A 14533-nucleotide genomic window follows, 5' to 3' on the forward strand; every position below is an offset into this window, starting at 1 on the left:
GAAAAGCAGTGTTGGGTTTTACAAGCATTTACTTGTAAGTCTAAATAGTTCATAGAATCCACTTAGGCAGCAGGAAAAGCTGCAACTTGGGACTGGCATTTTACACTTTTGGCTTCATTCATCTCCAACTGGCATTTAGACTAAAGTCTATGAAAGCCAGAGTTTTCCCATACTTGTACTTTTGAGAGTGTACCAAATTTTTCTCTCCTAGCACTGGTAAGACTAACTCAATGGCTGATGTGTATGATATTCTGGATGAAACTTACTCTTGACAAATAACAAACAAGTAGAGTAATACACCAAACATTTTATTTCATCTGCATGGTTTTTTTTATTTTTGCATGCTTTTTGTGTTTTCTGGGACTGATATTTAGACTGTATATATCTATTCTGTAAAAGTTAGTGCCTGTAGTGCTGAGTCAAATATATCAATCCCTTTGTGTCTGTAAACCTTCCTGCATCTCTCTAAATAATCCAAAAGCCTGTACTTGTTCTCCTTTTTTTTGTTATTTTTTCCTGCAACGGATCAAAGATGATGTCTAAGAAGATCCCCCAGTGCTCTGCAGCCGATCAGTCAGAGCATGATCCCAACCACTGTCAGGTGGACCGGTCTGCGAACGCAGCACTGGGGTGTAGGAACAAGACTGAATCAGGCCAGAGAAACGGAGAGACGGCATCATCCTCCCCAGAGAGTGGTAGCTTGAATGGAGATGGAAAGCGCAGCGGGAAAAGCCGAGGCCGCAAGAAACGTTCATCTAATCCTGAGAGCCGCCCTGAAGAGAAGGTAGACAGTAAGACCAAGACCGAAGGGAAGCCAGCCAAAAAGCCGAGCCAGCCATCTGACCCCCGTGCTGGTCTGATGGCTCTACGGTCGGAGTGTGCTAATGTGTGGTTTGAACGCAGCAGCTACGAGCGAGCCGAGAGCCTCTACCAGTGCTGGTTGGCAAACTCTTCCAATGGGACCACCCAATCAAAACGGTCACCTCCGGCACGAGGGAAACACTCAAACTCTCCATCCGCTCCATCTTCAGTCTCAGGACTGGCTTGCCACCATGGCGATCAGGTGGCTTGTCATCATGTTGTCCAGTCAGTGTGGGTGAACAAGACAACCTTTGACCAAGCAGAACGCCGCTTTGTTGAAGCGTCCATGCAGCCGTCCATTCCAAACTCTCTGAACCTCCCATCCCCACCTAACCGCTCCATCGCACCCAGAACTCCTGATGAAGGATATCAGTCTCTAGTTCTGACTCCTGCGACCCCTGTGATCCAGCAGGCAGCCGTCACACCAACCAATCGACAGTCGATCAACGGATTGCCTCGCATCCCAGTGGAGTTGCTTAGGGATGTGTGGCTGGAGAAACCGCTGTATGACCGTGCGGAAGCCGCCTTTTATCAGAAACTATATGGCAACAATTCCTCCAAGCGCTCCAGCTGCACCTCCACATCCAGAAGTAGCGACCATCCTCAAAGCCTTGTGGAAGAGGAGGAGGAGGAGGAAGAAGAAGACAATGAAGAGGCGGTGGTGGAGGAAAAACGGGTGGTGCAGCAGGGTAAAGCCGAAGTCTTTCACGCTCTGCACCCGATCCAAGAAGAAGAGGAGCCAGCTGAGGTCCCCGAGAAGGAAGCCTCGTCGGGGGCAGGAGTCCGTTACCTCCTTCACCCAGACAGCGAGCGGGTGTGGCTGGACAAGTGGCGTTATGATGCTGCAGAGAGCCGTTTCCATGGATACAGTGGGAATAAAGCTGTGGTGGTGAAGAAAGGTCGCAGGCCAGAGGCTGAGGCCTCACCAGTTGCCTCCACCGCCCCACTGAGGGACAAGTATGACCAAACTGGGAGAATGGAGCCGCTCCAGATGTTTCAGTTCATCTTACATTGTTTTTCTCTTTATTCCATCATGTGTTTCCCTTTTTATTGAATGCGTGAGTTTTTTTGTTTTTATTTTTTGTTTTTTTTCGCCTTCAGCTTTTGTTTTAACATTTGTCTTGGTTCATTCATTCTTTACTCTCTGTGGTATGTTTTTAATTTTTCTGAATGACTGTTTTTTATGAACCATTGTTGCGTTTTGCCAACTTTGCTTCATTTAAGGTTTCTTTTGTATAGTTGTGTTGGGATCGTCTGTTTGTGGGGAGTGTAGATAAAAGAATAGATACAATAAGCATTTTACAGCTAATAATTTTAACATTGTGAATATAGATCACATCAGGTGATTTTTAAGTAGAATATTTTGTAATTAGTCATAACAGATTTTTCTTTTATCTTTCCCTAACCTGCTGTGTCCTGTTCATACATCCCTCTCTTGTCCTTCCTCACTCTCTCCTCTGTAGCAACATGAGCGCCGTCGACTTTCTGGCCCAGGAGAAGATCTGGTTCGACAAACCTCGCTATGACGAGGCAGAGAGACGCTTCTATGAGCGCATGAATGGCCCCTCACAACCAACACAGGTACCCACGTTACCTTAGAACTAGAGTTTGTCTTTAAGTTGTCATCGATATCCTCTCAAGAAGTGCTGATACTAATATCAGGATATGAGGGGAACGTGAACTGAACAAAGATGGCTCCAACCATTTGACCATCACACTCTTGTCTTCTTCTTGTGTATATTTTCGGAATGTACAAGCAATATTCTCCAAAAATATACAATTAATATTAAAGTTTAGTTAATTGTTTATTTATTTATTTTTTTTACACCACATTACATGACATGTTTGTAAATACAAAAAGATTGATATTGAATTTGCCAGACTTGGACAAAGTTGTTTTGATTTTTAAATCTTGTTGCAGTTTATCCACACTGCACACAAAAGTCATGTGATGAGATGAGGAGTGAGAGGGCAAACAAAAAAAGAAAAGAAATAATTTACACTACCAGTCAAAGCTTTTGGAACATCCCAATTTTCCACTTTATATTGAAATTAAAATAGCTAAACAATTCCAGTGAATAATCTTGAATGGTTGTGTGTTCAATTGTTGAATTGGTCAAATATTGAGATAAAATTGTCTTTTCTTCAAGTCTTTATTTGTGTTTTGCTTTAATTTCAAATTAAACTGAGGCATTAAACTGTAATTTTCTATAAAAACTGTAAAACTTTAGGTGTTTGGTAGTGTAGCTACAAAGACACATTTTTCATTGAATCTGTAGATATAAATACTGAAACTTTACATAGTAAAGGATGAATCAACATTGACTTCTTTTCATTTTCTTAAAGGATGTTGGAGCTAACACCATTTTGCAAGACATTGCACGGGCCCGAGAAAACATCCAGAAATCTCTTGCAGGAGTAAGTAGAATTGTTTGTCTTGTATCTGAGCTGAAGTTATTAGCAATATCTGCCTCTTATCTCATGTTTTCCACTCAGTGCAGTCATATACAGACCCCATTTTATGTACAGCACCAAAAACGTCCAAAATAATGTGAATAAGGTGTATTTTGTGAAGGTCCTACAGCCAATACAGAAGATGAATTGCAACCAGGGAAACGCCGGTTACATATGTCAGCGTGAATCTGGGAGTCAGTACCTGTGTTTTTGTGTTTTTATGTTTACATTTATTATTAATATAATGTGTCGAGCTATTTCACACCTTCAAGGTCATGTGGAAATATTATAAACATATAAACGATAACACAGTGAAAACATAATTTTATTTCTAGTGACCAAGTTGTGGTCCTTACTCACAGACAGGTGTTAATTTATGCTGTCAGGTAATCTTGGCCTGTACAGTATGCATTGTTGGTGCTACGTGTCATTTTCACGTTCTTCAGTTAAACCACGTCCTTTTTTCTACTTTGACCTTTCATAGTTGGATAAAAGCTGATAAGAGTGTTTCTGTAGTTAACACTCAGAAAACCTGTGGTATGTTGAACATGTAATCTGTACATGCTTTGATATGCTTGACAGAATTTATCTTGTTTTATTAGAATAAAGCTGTCGTTCTCTTATCGCTGATTGGTTACAATATTGTAAAGTTTTCATGTTGATTTCCTGAAAGAATAAGCTGTCTGTTCAGCTCAAGCCATACAAAGGTTCCTGCTTTAAGACACATAACTGTGATTTAGTGTGTGTAAACATCTGCTTTTAGTCTGATGTTTTTCCATAACCTCCCAGCTCTTTGTTGTTCCCTGTTTGCGTTATGTACACTCCTGAGTAGCTCTCCTTCAGCTTGTACCTCATCCAGTTCTTTTCCTGGATTTTTCCCTCTTCCTTCAAACCTGAAATCCCCTCCTCCTCCTCCTCGTACTCCTCCTACCCTCCCCCAGCTGAAGACTACACTGTGTAAGAGAGGAACTGGTCAACCTCCCATAAGCCAACACTCCCAGCTTGTAAGTGCCACCGAGGTTTGTGTGTCACTGGAAGCACGGCTGCTGCCAACTGCTTTGTCAGTGGACCTTGCTGACACCCACGCTCCAGTTTGAGTTCAACCTGTAGTCAAGTAGCTGCTTATCACCTTTATATTTCAATCAGCTCCTGTAATTCTGCTGGTTATAGGTGCTGTTGACACTGGCTGTGTGTTGTGTGCTGTGGTCACAGTCCTGGGTTTGACGAAGGTGCTGGTTTGTTCATTAGCTGTTGCTCTCACTAAACTGTTCTTCCTCTCTTTGTGTCTTCATTGTGCAGAGCACCAGCAGCAGCAGCGCCGCTGATCAAGGAGAAATCGTCTCTCGCATCAAGAGCCTAGAGCTGGAGAACCAAAGCTTACACAAAGGTCAGTTTGTTTGTCGACTTTGATCAAATATTCATGCATTTTGTCTTCTTTATGTGTGTGAAGGCAAATTTTAGTGTCCATAGACACTGTGTGGATATTACTGGATCTGCTACTTGCAAAATTGTAAGCATCAAATACAGTGATGACATGACTATGATTATAAATGACTGAAAACATTGTGGATAGCAGCTTCTCCAATATGAGGCTTTGCAGCTTTTCCCTGTCTTATCAATGTAAACAATCAATTTTTTCAAACTGTTGTTCATATTTTACAGACTAAACAGTGGACTCACTGAAAAAGGAAGATAAATGATCATATTTGTTGCATAATTTCTTGAGGCCCTAATCAATTAATTTATGTTTGCTGTATCGGTCTGTCCATGTAAAGAAAGACAAATGGTCTTCAGAATTAAGCAGAGCCCAAACCGCTTAATTTTATACGAACAACTTAGAGATTTATTTTAAATGTAATAGAAATAGAGAAAAGCTATAATCCTCATATCGAGAAGGCCTGGCCCAGGTGTAGCACATCAGGCTGATCTGAATCCCTGCATTCAGCGCCTTAAAGAAGAGCAACAAAAAGAAATAGGGACACCTAGTGCCCTGGTGGACGGGTCATCACACTTAGTATACCGTGACATTTTTATGACATAGTATACTATGACATTTTTGGATGGACTTCAACAGTGGGGTCAGCCCTATAATTGCGAATTTCCCCTGATCCCTTTTGCTGCGTGTCATCCTCTTTCTCTCGCTCTCTCCAGTCTTCCTGTCTATCTATCGCACTATGGCTGTAATAAAGGAAAAAGCCTGAAAAAATAACTAAAAGAGTCCGTCTCTCTTAACTACCTCTCTGGGTGTTTATAAGTAGGAGGTCCAGCCACATACAAGGTTTTGACCTAGCCTAGTTTATATATAAGACTCATTGACACTGGTCTTGTTTCCTTAGTGGTGGATAACTTAAGGGCAGCGCTTTCCAAACTGGAATGTCGGGTAGCGGTTCTGGAGAAATCTCCTGTGGCTGTGACCTCGGCTCCCGCCCATTCTGTCCCTTACACAAATGTGAGTTTCTACCGAAAGTTTCTGTCAGTTCAGTAATCGTTTGCTTTTGTTTTATTTTAGTAGCATGTATGAGTAATCAAGGTTTCTCCTCTCAGGGCACTACCGTCCAGCAGAAAACCAGTGCCCCAGTTGAGGAGGAGGAGGACGACGACGATGATGACATTGATCTGTTCGGTAGTGATGAAGACGAAGAGGCAGATAAACTGAAAGAGCAGAGATTGAAAGAGTACGCAGAGAAGAAGGCCAAGAAACCCACCATCATCGCCAAGTCCTCCATCTTATTGGATGTCAAACCTGTAAGCCTCTCCTGATTTGACATCTCTCACAGGAGCTTAAAACTATAAAGAGAGAAAAAAAAATGCACTATGAAATCTCTTCGATTGTCCACTATTAATCTGGTCTTTTATCACCGTTCCCCTCCTGTGTTTTTCAGTGGGATGATGAAACAAACATGGCGAAGCTGGAGGAGTGTGTGCGCTCAGTTCAGACTGACGGTCTGTTATGGGGCACATCCAAGCTGGTTCCTGTGGGTTACGGCATCAAGAAGCTCCAGATTGCATGTGTGGTGGAGGACGACAAGGTGGGAACAGACTTGCTTGAGGAGGAGATCACCAAGTTTGAAGACTATGTAAGTACAGTTCAGTGTTTTCTATAAAGTCACACACAGTAACGGACGTGAAGTGAGCAACAGAAACTTCCTTAATATCTGAGTGAAATAATTGCAAAAACTGTGAGACATCAGGTTGACTGCAAACGGATTTACCAATTCAATTAGACAAACCCAGTACTGCTCCTCACTGTGACCACTGTACATGATGCAGTTACACTCATAGACTTAAAACTCACAAACTCAAAGGCTCTTTGTGAACTTGCTTTTTATTCTGATGGGTAATATTTAAAGACACCAACAAAATAAATAACCAGACCGGTAAAAAAAAAAATTTCAGTTGCCAGTTTAAGGTACACCTAGCTGAAACTCGTACAGTTTAAGACAATAGTACAGCATGAAATGGTACCTTTCTATAAAGGTTAAGTTTTTTTTGCGTTTGGGATGAGTTCATTCAACTTTCTTTTAGGAGGATGTTGTTTGTGGTGCTTTTGAATTGTGTTATACAAAAGCTTTCAAAATAAAGTGCTGCTGTGGACAAGGCCATCCACAAAAACATGTTTTAGCCACTTTGATAAAATTCCAATATCAGTTGAAGTGTGCACTTTCTTTTGAATATATTCACCACTTATCTACAGCATGTTCTGTAGGTGCGCTTGAGCGCAGGAATACGGTAGTTCAATTCAGAAAATATTCCAAATAAAGCGTTAACTCCTACTGACATTACAGGTTTCTGGGGCCATTTTTCAAAGTGGCTAAAACACATTTTTACAGATGACCCCGTCCACAGCAGCACATCACTCAGCTGCTGTGTCGGTACTCCTGCTGCTACTCTAAACTGGTAGTCAACTGATCTGAATACACTGAATCTAGATAACTACCTCTCACAACCCCACGTTAAATAACCTGAATTATCACTTTAAGCCAGATGTACCTATTTAACTGGCAACTATTACATGTCAGTGAATCTGCTTCACAGGCCAATGAAGCATAAACAAAAGATGAAACACAATACAGCAACAGCTGTTCAGGATAAATCTGATTTCACCGTGTGCATTATAAATACTGTTACATTTGAAATCTTGCTTGCACAGTCTGTAAACTCAAGTCTCACCTTTTTGCTCTGTTTCAGGTCCAGAGTGTCGATGTAGCAGCCTTTAACAAGATCTGATCCTAGTGTGTCTGTTTCTGTCTTTCGTCACGCCTTGTTTCTCTGCTGATTATGTCAACGGTTAATTATAATAATAATAAAATCCAACTCTAGCACTGAAGCTACTGTGTGTGTTCTTACCCCAGGTTATATATAGAGTCAGTTCACCCAAGTGACAAAAGCATTGTCTCACCTACCACTGTTATGGTTTTTGTTTGTGGTGCTTAAACTTTAGCAACATTTCTTTCCAAAAACAATGACCCGAAACCTGTACTACGAAGCAGGATTCGAGGTAACTTCAGGTTTAACGCTGGGTTTTCAGTCCTACGACGGTGGTTCACTTGCTACCGGGGTAAATCACCATGGGAACTTATGCTGAACTCTGAAGTTAACCTGCACTGGAGCAGTGTGACCAGTGTTAAACTGACCACAACTGGAAATAAAAACTCAACTAAATTAGAACAATTCAATTTACAATAAAAATGTTATAAATGAACATTTCAGTCAGTCTGACTCATCTGACATCAACTACGTCTCTTTTCTTTCTCTCCTCTCTGGAGCAGTAGACATGGAAATATTTATGTGCTCATATTGTTTACATCTCACCTTGTTGACTATCACTTTTGAACATGGTTATAACCAAACTTAACGGCAAGTATCAGTGTTTCTTCTCATATTAACTTAATTCATGGTTCAGACAATGTTGCTTATAATTAACAACTCCGCCTTTTTCACATGAACACGCTCGTAACTGGACAGGCAAACCCAGGGTTAACTGAGCCAGCTTTGTAGTACAGGTTATTCAGGACGGCCAATGTTAGGTTCAGTTAGCCCAGATAACTGATGCCAAATAGTGTCAGAGAATAAATGTTGTCAAACTAGTTGAAATCCTGTTAGTGAGGCCTCATGAGTCATAGACAAACTCAGCTGTTTGTTTTGCTTCACAGGAAAACACGTCTCTGATCCCAGTTAAAGGGCAGCGCAGTCAATGAGGTATCAAGTATTACATGGTGACAGTGTTATACAGTTATAATATTCATATACAGCATATATAGTTTTTTAATAATAGAGCCTAACTGATTAACAAATATTGGCCAAAATAAACCAATATTTAATCTTGGGGTTTTTTCTTTTTACTATAAACATATAATACAACAAAAATATATTAAAGTAGAAATAACTAAAAGGAGAACTACAATAAACAAGTTTTATGTAGATTAAATGTAGTGCGGACAAGCCTGCAGTATTTACATTAAATGGATTTTGAAAATATACATCCATTTGAATTTCATCTGTATGCATCTATTCTTTTACCTGCCCTCTCTTATTTCTATCTATATGATTCAAGCTACATGAGAGATATTGAAAAGGCCATTTCAGAACATGAATTTCTGTGCAAGTCTATTATTTGGTCATTTTACCAATAAGGATTTCATAGGCAGCTGATAAATCAGTTGGGCTCTAGTCAGTACCTGAGTCAGTTTAACATATAATATGTATAACATTAAAAGCTGAAGAAAGCATAACTGACCACACAGAGTGTTGATGTCTTGAAGCCTGTGCTCCCATCAGTCCACGGCGCAGAAGGTGATGGTGGATTTGGCTCCGAGCCACACTGCCGGGTACAGCGGCTGGGTGAAGCAGCTCTTCACCATGTGCAGGAGGTGGACTCCTTTGGGCGTCACCATGTAGAAGCAGAGCAGCCCCACATCGTGGTCCAGAAACACCCCAATCTTGCGGGAAGCCGAGCCGGAGACAACCGCCACCGGCTGCGCCTCACTTCCATGGCAGAAGGTGAAGGAGGAGGGGCTGCAGCGAAGACTCCACGAGAGGGAGTTGTGTCCCAGCCTGCAGTCATTGGATGATCCCTGATGACACACAACAAGACCAAATTAAACCTGATTTCATCATCATCAATTTTATTTATTTTCTCAGTGACACACTGAGGGGTAACCCTCATTTTCAATGATGCCGAGATTACATGATTACAAGACTACAAATTCCCAGAGTACCTTTCTTCTGATGCTGTCGTAGGTGAGCCCCAGTTCCACCTGTTGTCCGTCCCACTCGGCCTCCCAGTAGCTGCGGCCCTGCAGTCCCTCACGGCACAGGACTTGGCCCCAGGTGTCAAAGCGATCAGGGTGGTCTGGGTAGGTGTGATACTCTCCGGTTCGACTGACCACACGGTTCCCCTCAGTCAGAGAAAGCTCCCTGTGTGCGGTGAAAGGGTCCAGAGACAGCGGACTGAAGTCTGCGAAGGAAAAGAACACACAGAGGGGTTTCAAGAGGACTGGATAGTTAGAGTGCTGGTTTAGACAGATAGACCAGACTGGTGCTACTCACACTGAAGGAGATCATTCCTGTTGTCCAAAGCAGGGACGTGTGCAGAACCAACAGGCTTCACTGCAGCATGAGTAAAAGGAAAGAGGGGAAAAAAGAAATCATGAAACTATGCTGTGTGAGGCACATTTTCTCTCAGTAATAAATAAAAATGAACCATGGCTGAATATACAAGCTATGTTGTGTTGTACTGCAACAGCAACTATTGTACATTTGCACAATGAGCATAAAGCCTAAAGAAGGTGCCAGGAAGAGACACAATTTCACAACAACTGCAACAGTGTGTGGGAGAAGCGCCCCCACCAGTCCACAGTATGACAGTGTTACAGTGCCACTATAGTTAACACACCGTGCTTTAGGCTGGGTTCATTAAAAGATGCAAATGTGTGCCCTGACTGTAAGAACATACCTAATAATACTGGGGAAAACTAGGTTTACCAATTCATGAGCTTTGTGCATCACCATGGGAACAGGTTCTTTCGACCACATTATTCTCCCTGTCAGGAATCATGGAGGTGGGATGACATCATCATTACCCAACCAATCCAACTGAGCGCCTTAGAGATAAACATGAGCATAGCAGTGGAAGGAAGGAGCATCCACCCGTCAACAGTGACAGTTTAGTTGGAGTTTGAGTTTCTAGAACATAAATTCAGTGTTAAGGTCCCACATTTGACACTCTTCCTGTGTTTTATCTGAAGTGTCCATAAGAAGATATATTTATGGTTTTAAGAACCAAAAACCATCTCAGTGTAGTTTTACATCTCCTCTCTCAGGCTTCGCTCTGGAGCTCTAGTAACAACAGGTCAGTGAGCCAATCAGAAGAGAGGTGGCACTGAGCCTCTCTGAATAAAACTATAGCAGATTTAGGGCAGGGCTTGGGGCATGGCTGAGAGGAGTGATTGCTTTGTTGTGACATCACAAAGTTACAGAAGTCCTGACGGCTGGGTTTGAGGCTCAGTTTCTGAATACAGGCTGTGTGCATTTCTCTGAGGACTGAGGCTTTGATACTTTCACAGTATTAATATAGAACCTAGACCTGCTTTATAATCAAGCAACACATGGACATCTACCCTTATACTATATGGAGACTTAATCAAAGTCAAGTCTTACAAGACATATGACATTTGCATTTTAAATTTCTACTTGTATAATTTGCACATTGCTCTTTGCTGAGATGTGGAGTCTACGATTTTATCAGAAATGAAATGAAACCAGTTATTGCAGCTTGTGGCAGGTATTACAGGGCGAAGGGTTTTTTTTCTGGTCACTGATTGTACATCAGCCATTTTATATAATACTGAAGAGACACAACTGGTGATGTAAGATACACTTACCTTTGTTGGCCTTCTCCATCTGCAGGATGCTCACAGTTTTCACTGTGAAAACAGGACATCAATTGTCAGCACTTACACAGACTGAATACAAATGTTCATCCTGATATAATAAGTTGATATTAAACTAAAAGCAAGATGCACGTAACAGACCTGCAGAGGTGACACTTGGGAATTCTCTGAGATACAGAGTCTGTAGTTGCTCTTTCAGGTCTGAGACGGCTCTCCTCACAGGCCCGAAGGAAACATGTGGACTGACCGTTAGAGAGCTGCTTCCTCCTGTAGGGACTGGACTGCAGTAAGACTGACACATCTGCAGGTGAAGATACAGACCCAGCAATCAGCACTGAACTCACATACAAGTCAGTTTCTTACTGTTAATATTAAATATTGCATATTACTCACCTGTGTGATCAGGTGTTGGTCCTGGCTGTGTGAAAGCCTCTCCAGCTCGACATCTCTCCTCCTCAGATCTGAGATCTGCTGCTCCAGACGATGCAGCTGGTTCTCAGCTCGAGTCACTTCAGCCTTTTCCTGAGCTCTGATGAGCTCCTTCATCTCGACACGACGCCGCTCCACAAACTCCAGCAGCTCTGAGAAGATCCTGCTGCTGTCCTTCACCGCCGCTTTGGCCAGACGCTGAGGAAACAAACACCAACACGCTCATGTGTTACTCAGTATGTCTGCGCCAGGTAAAGAATATGAAAGCTGTTTTCATCATGGTTTTTATATTGTGATTCAAGTTTACCCTGATTAAGCAGTTTGTAAAATGCATAGATATGATAATAATGTCAGTTTTAATATAAGTGATACAGTTGACTGGCACATTACACTCTTTTGTGCTGTTTAGTCATTTAACTAATTAAAATTTTCACATCTTAAAATAGCAAAAATGTGATGGTTACATGGATTTGAGGATTTGTTCCTCAGCGCTGATGTCAGCTGAGTGTTGATTTCAGTTTTAAAGAAATCACTGAGTAACTAGTGATGAGCATTAGTCATTATTTTGACATTTCATAGACTAAAAAATAAAGTGATTGGAAAAAAATAGTATAAATGTATCAACTCTCTTAAATGTTTCTGAATCCTCAGACTTTCTGATTTTCAATGTGGTCTCAGACTTTTGGATCTCACTGTATATAGTATGATACTATTTTACAGTAGTTTTTACTTTTTAAGTATATACAACTTTTTTCTAACTGAGTGTTGAGCAATTGTAATGAAACAATTTCCCTGTGGGGATCATTAAAGTGTTTCTGATTCTGATTCATATGCAAATGTCTGCACTGTGCTGCTGCAAACACTTATTCTGTATCTGAAGGTGAAGTTTTGGTGTGAACATGTTCATAATGATGCAGCTGAACACACACTGACAGAAAGACCAGGGGAAGGCGGGTCATGGTGACATCACCTTTGGTGGCATTACATAAAGATTGTGATGAATAAACATGAACAGTTCATTTGTACTGTACTGCTTCGCTGAGGTCGAACGTGCAAAAGCAGCACAGGCAGCAGTTAAAGTGAAGTTACTTGCACTGTGACATTCAGTGTCTCGTCTACTCACAGAAAAGGACTGAAGAGTTTGTTTCAGCAGCTGATGTTCCAGCTCCCTGTCTTTGATTTGCTGTGTGAGACGTCTTCGTGTTTCCCCCAGAAGCCTCTGACACAGAGACATGACATGTGTTCATGTAAAATACTTTGTTAAAAGCTAAAGAGAAAACAATGGTAAAGAAGGTTAGTGCCAACTCCTCACCTCTCCATGAGTCCTCTCAGGACGAACTGTAGACACGTCAAAGGTGGCGTGCACAAAGCCTCTGTCCCCCGCAAAGCCACCCTCATCATACAGAGGAGGAGCTGAGGGGCCCTTATTGACACTGAGACTCTGCAGCATCTCCACCAGCAGATTGTTCCTGCCCAGGGCGGGTCTGGGACTGAAGGTGGCTCTGCACTGAGGACAACTGCAGACCGGCTGGCGGTCCCAGTAGTCAGTCAGGCAGCGCATGCAGTAGCTGTGGCCGCACGGGATAGTGACTGGATCTTTGAGGAGCTCCAGACAGATGGAGCAGCTGAACTGGACTGGGTCTACACCGAGAGGGGCCTGAGCCATCGTAGCTGGAGGAAACTGGACAGAGAGACGGACGGTAAGAGACTGATAAGGACTGCACAGCCCTATTAAAGGCAAATTTCAACACTTGTGTGCATTTTTTTGTCAAAATGTAAGTGTCTAAGTTTTTATATTATATAAAACTGCTGTGAGGACATGTTGTTTTTTCTGTAAAGCACCTTGTAACTTGAAAATGCTATAAAAATAAAGTTTATTATTATTATATTATACGATGTGATGTGCATTTTGGTTTTATTCTAAAACGGGCTTTGCAAATGTGCTTTGAGGCTGGAAACACATACACAACATGCTACCGTCAGTATGCACACATTGCATTTTGGTGAGAATCAAGGAATCCGAACAAAATGTTGTTTTACAAAAAATCTTGAGTGAAGATTTTTTTTTAAAACGACTTTTCCAAGGGCATCAGTGAACTTTCATTCATAAAATGTTCTTATTTCACTGAAAACCTTAGTTTTATTGCTTTTATACGGTTTTTCATCACATTTGCACACTGCTATTTTAATAACTTCAGCCAAAACCATGAATTTAAGGGGATTCACAATAATATAAGAGAATACAGTGCAATAATACACAGCTTCCGCTTCAGTATTTCCAGGTAACTTACACTGTTACATGATTTAATAATAACGATCAGCTTGGGTTGTGGGACACTTGGGTAAGTGTACATATATTTCATAGTTTATCTAATTTAAACATTTTTAATCACTTCTGCCGCAGCGTGTCATGATGTGAAATGTGTTTGTTTATCAGGAAGTAGAGTAGAGTAACGCCCCAATTTTAAATCTAAACGTCACATTTCATCACAGCATCACATTAAACTTATAACAAAGAAAACGTCGTGTTGCGTTTACTGTCCTAGAAACTTAATCAATTATTTGTTAGTTTAAAACCCCCTGTTTTTTACTGACCTGATGCTCTGCAGGCAGCTGGAGAAACAGGAAACAACTACGGACTAAGAACAGAGAGAATGAAAACAAGGGAGAAAAGAAAGAGTTACGTTTGTTTGACTGCCCCCTGCAGGTGAAACACCGAATCACAGCTTTTATACCAAACAGCAGCGTACTGTTGGCTGTTTATCATACATATACTGTTAATTTAACAGTAAGCAAAATTAAACAGACATACAATTATAAAACTTAAGTATATAAAATACATCACATCGTTGAAATTAAACAAGTATAAAATGTTAGAAACAGTGTTTGGTTGGGAG

General features: G+C 41.4%; 2 protein-coding genes across 3 annotated transcripts; one reads left to right on the plus strand and one right to left on the minus strand.

Annotated features, from left to right (window-relative positions):
• Positions 1–532: 532 nt before the first annotated feature.
• Positions 533–7642, plus strand: eef1db (eukaryotic translation elongation factor 1 delta b (guanine nucleotide exchange protein)). Of its 2 annotated transcripts, XM_023428809.2 has the most exons (9): positions 533–1818; positions 2325–2442; positions 3208–3279; positions 4257–4319; positions 4615–4702; positions 5652–5764; positions 5860–6060; positions 6198–6392; positions 7504–7642. In XM_023428809.2, the coding sequence occupies exons 1-9, from the start codon at positions 533–535 to the stop codon at positions 7540–7542; spliced, it is 2175 nt and encodes a 724-aa protein (XP_023284577.1). In that variant the 3' UTR covers positions 7543–7642. The 2 variants fall into 2 exon arrangements, with proteins under 2 accessions (XP_023284577.1, XP_087036101.1); XM_087179975.1 differs by lacking the exon at positions 4257–4319.
• On the minus strand, positions 6622–14330 carry LOC111671665 (E3 ubiquitin-protein ligase TRIM65-like). Its single transcript, XM_023428814.2, has 9 exons — positions 14232–14330; positions 12949–13317; positions 12760–12855; positions 11601–11834; positions 11349–11508; positions 11199–11240; positions 9865–9924; positions 9534–9772; positions 6622–9389 (listed from the first exon to the last, which is right to left on the minus strand). Exons 2-9 carry the CDS (start codon positions 13300–13302, stop codon positions 9090–9092), a joined length of 1485 nt encoding a protein of 494 aa, XP_023284582.1. The 5' UTR covers positions 13303–13317; positions 14232–14330; the 3' UTR covers positions 6622–9089.
• Positions 14331–14533: the final 203 nt, after the last annotated feature.

The sequence above is a fragment of the Seriola lalandi genome, unplaced genomic scaffold (assembly GCF_002814215.2).
Source record: "Seriola lalandi dorsalis isolate HSWRI2012SDOR001 ecotype SW California unplaced genomic scaffold, Sedor1 jcf7180002054885, whole genome shotgun sequence".
In the NCBI taxonomy this organism is placed as follows: Eukaryota; Metazoa; Chordata; class Actinopteri; order Carangiformes; family Carangidae; genus Seriola; species Seriola lalandi.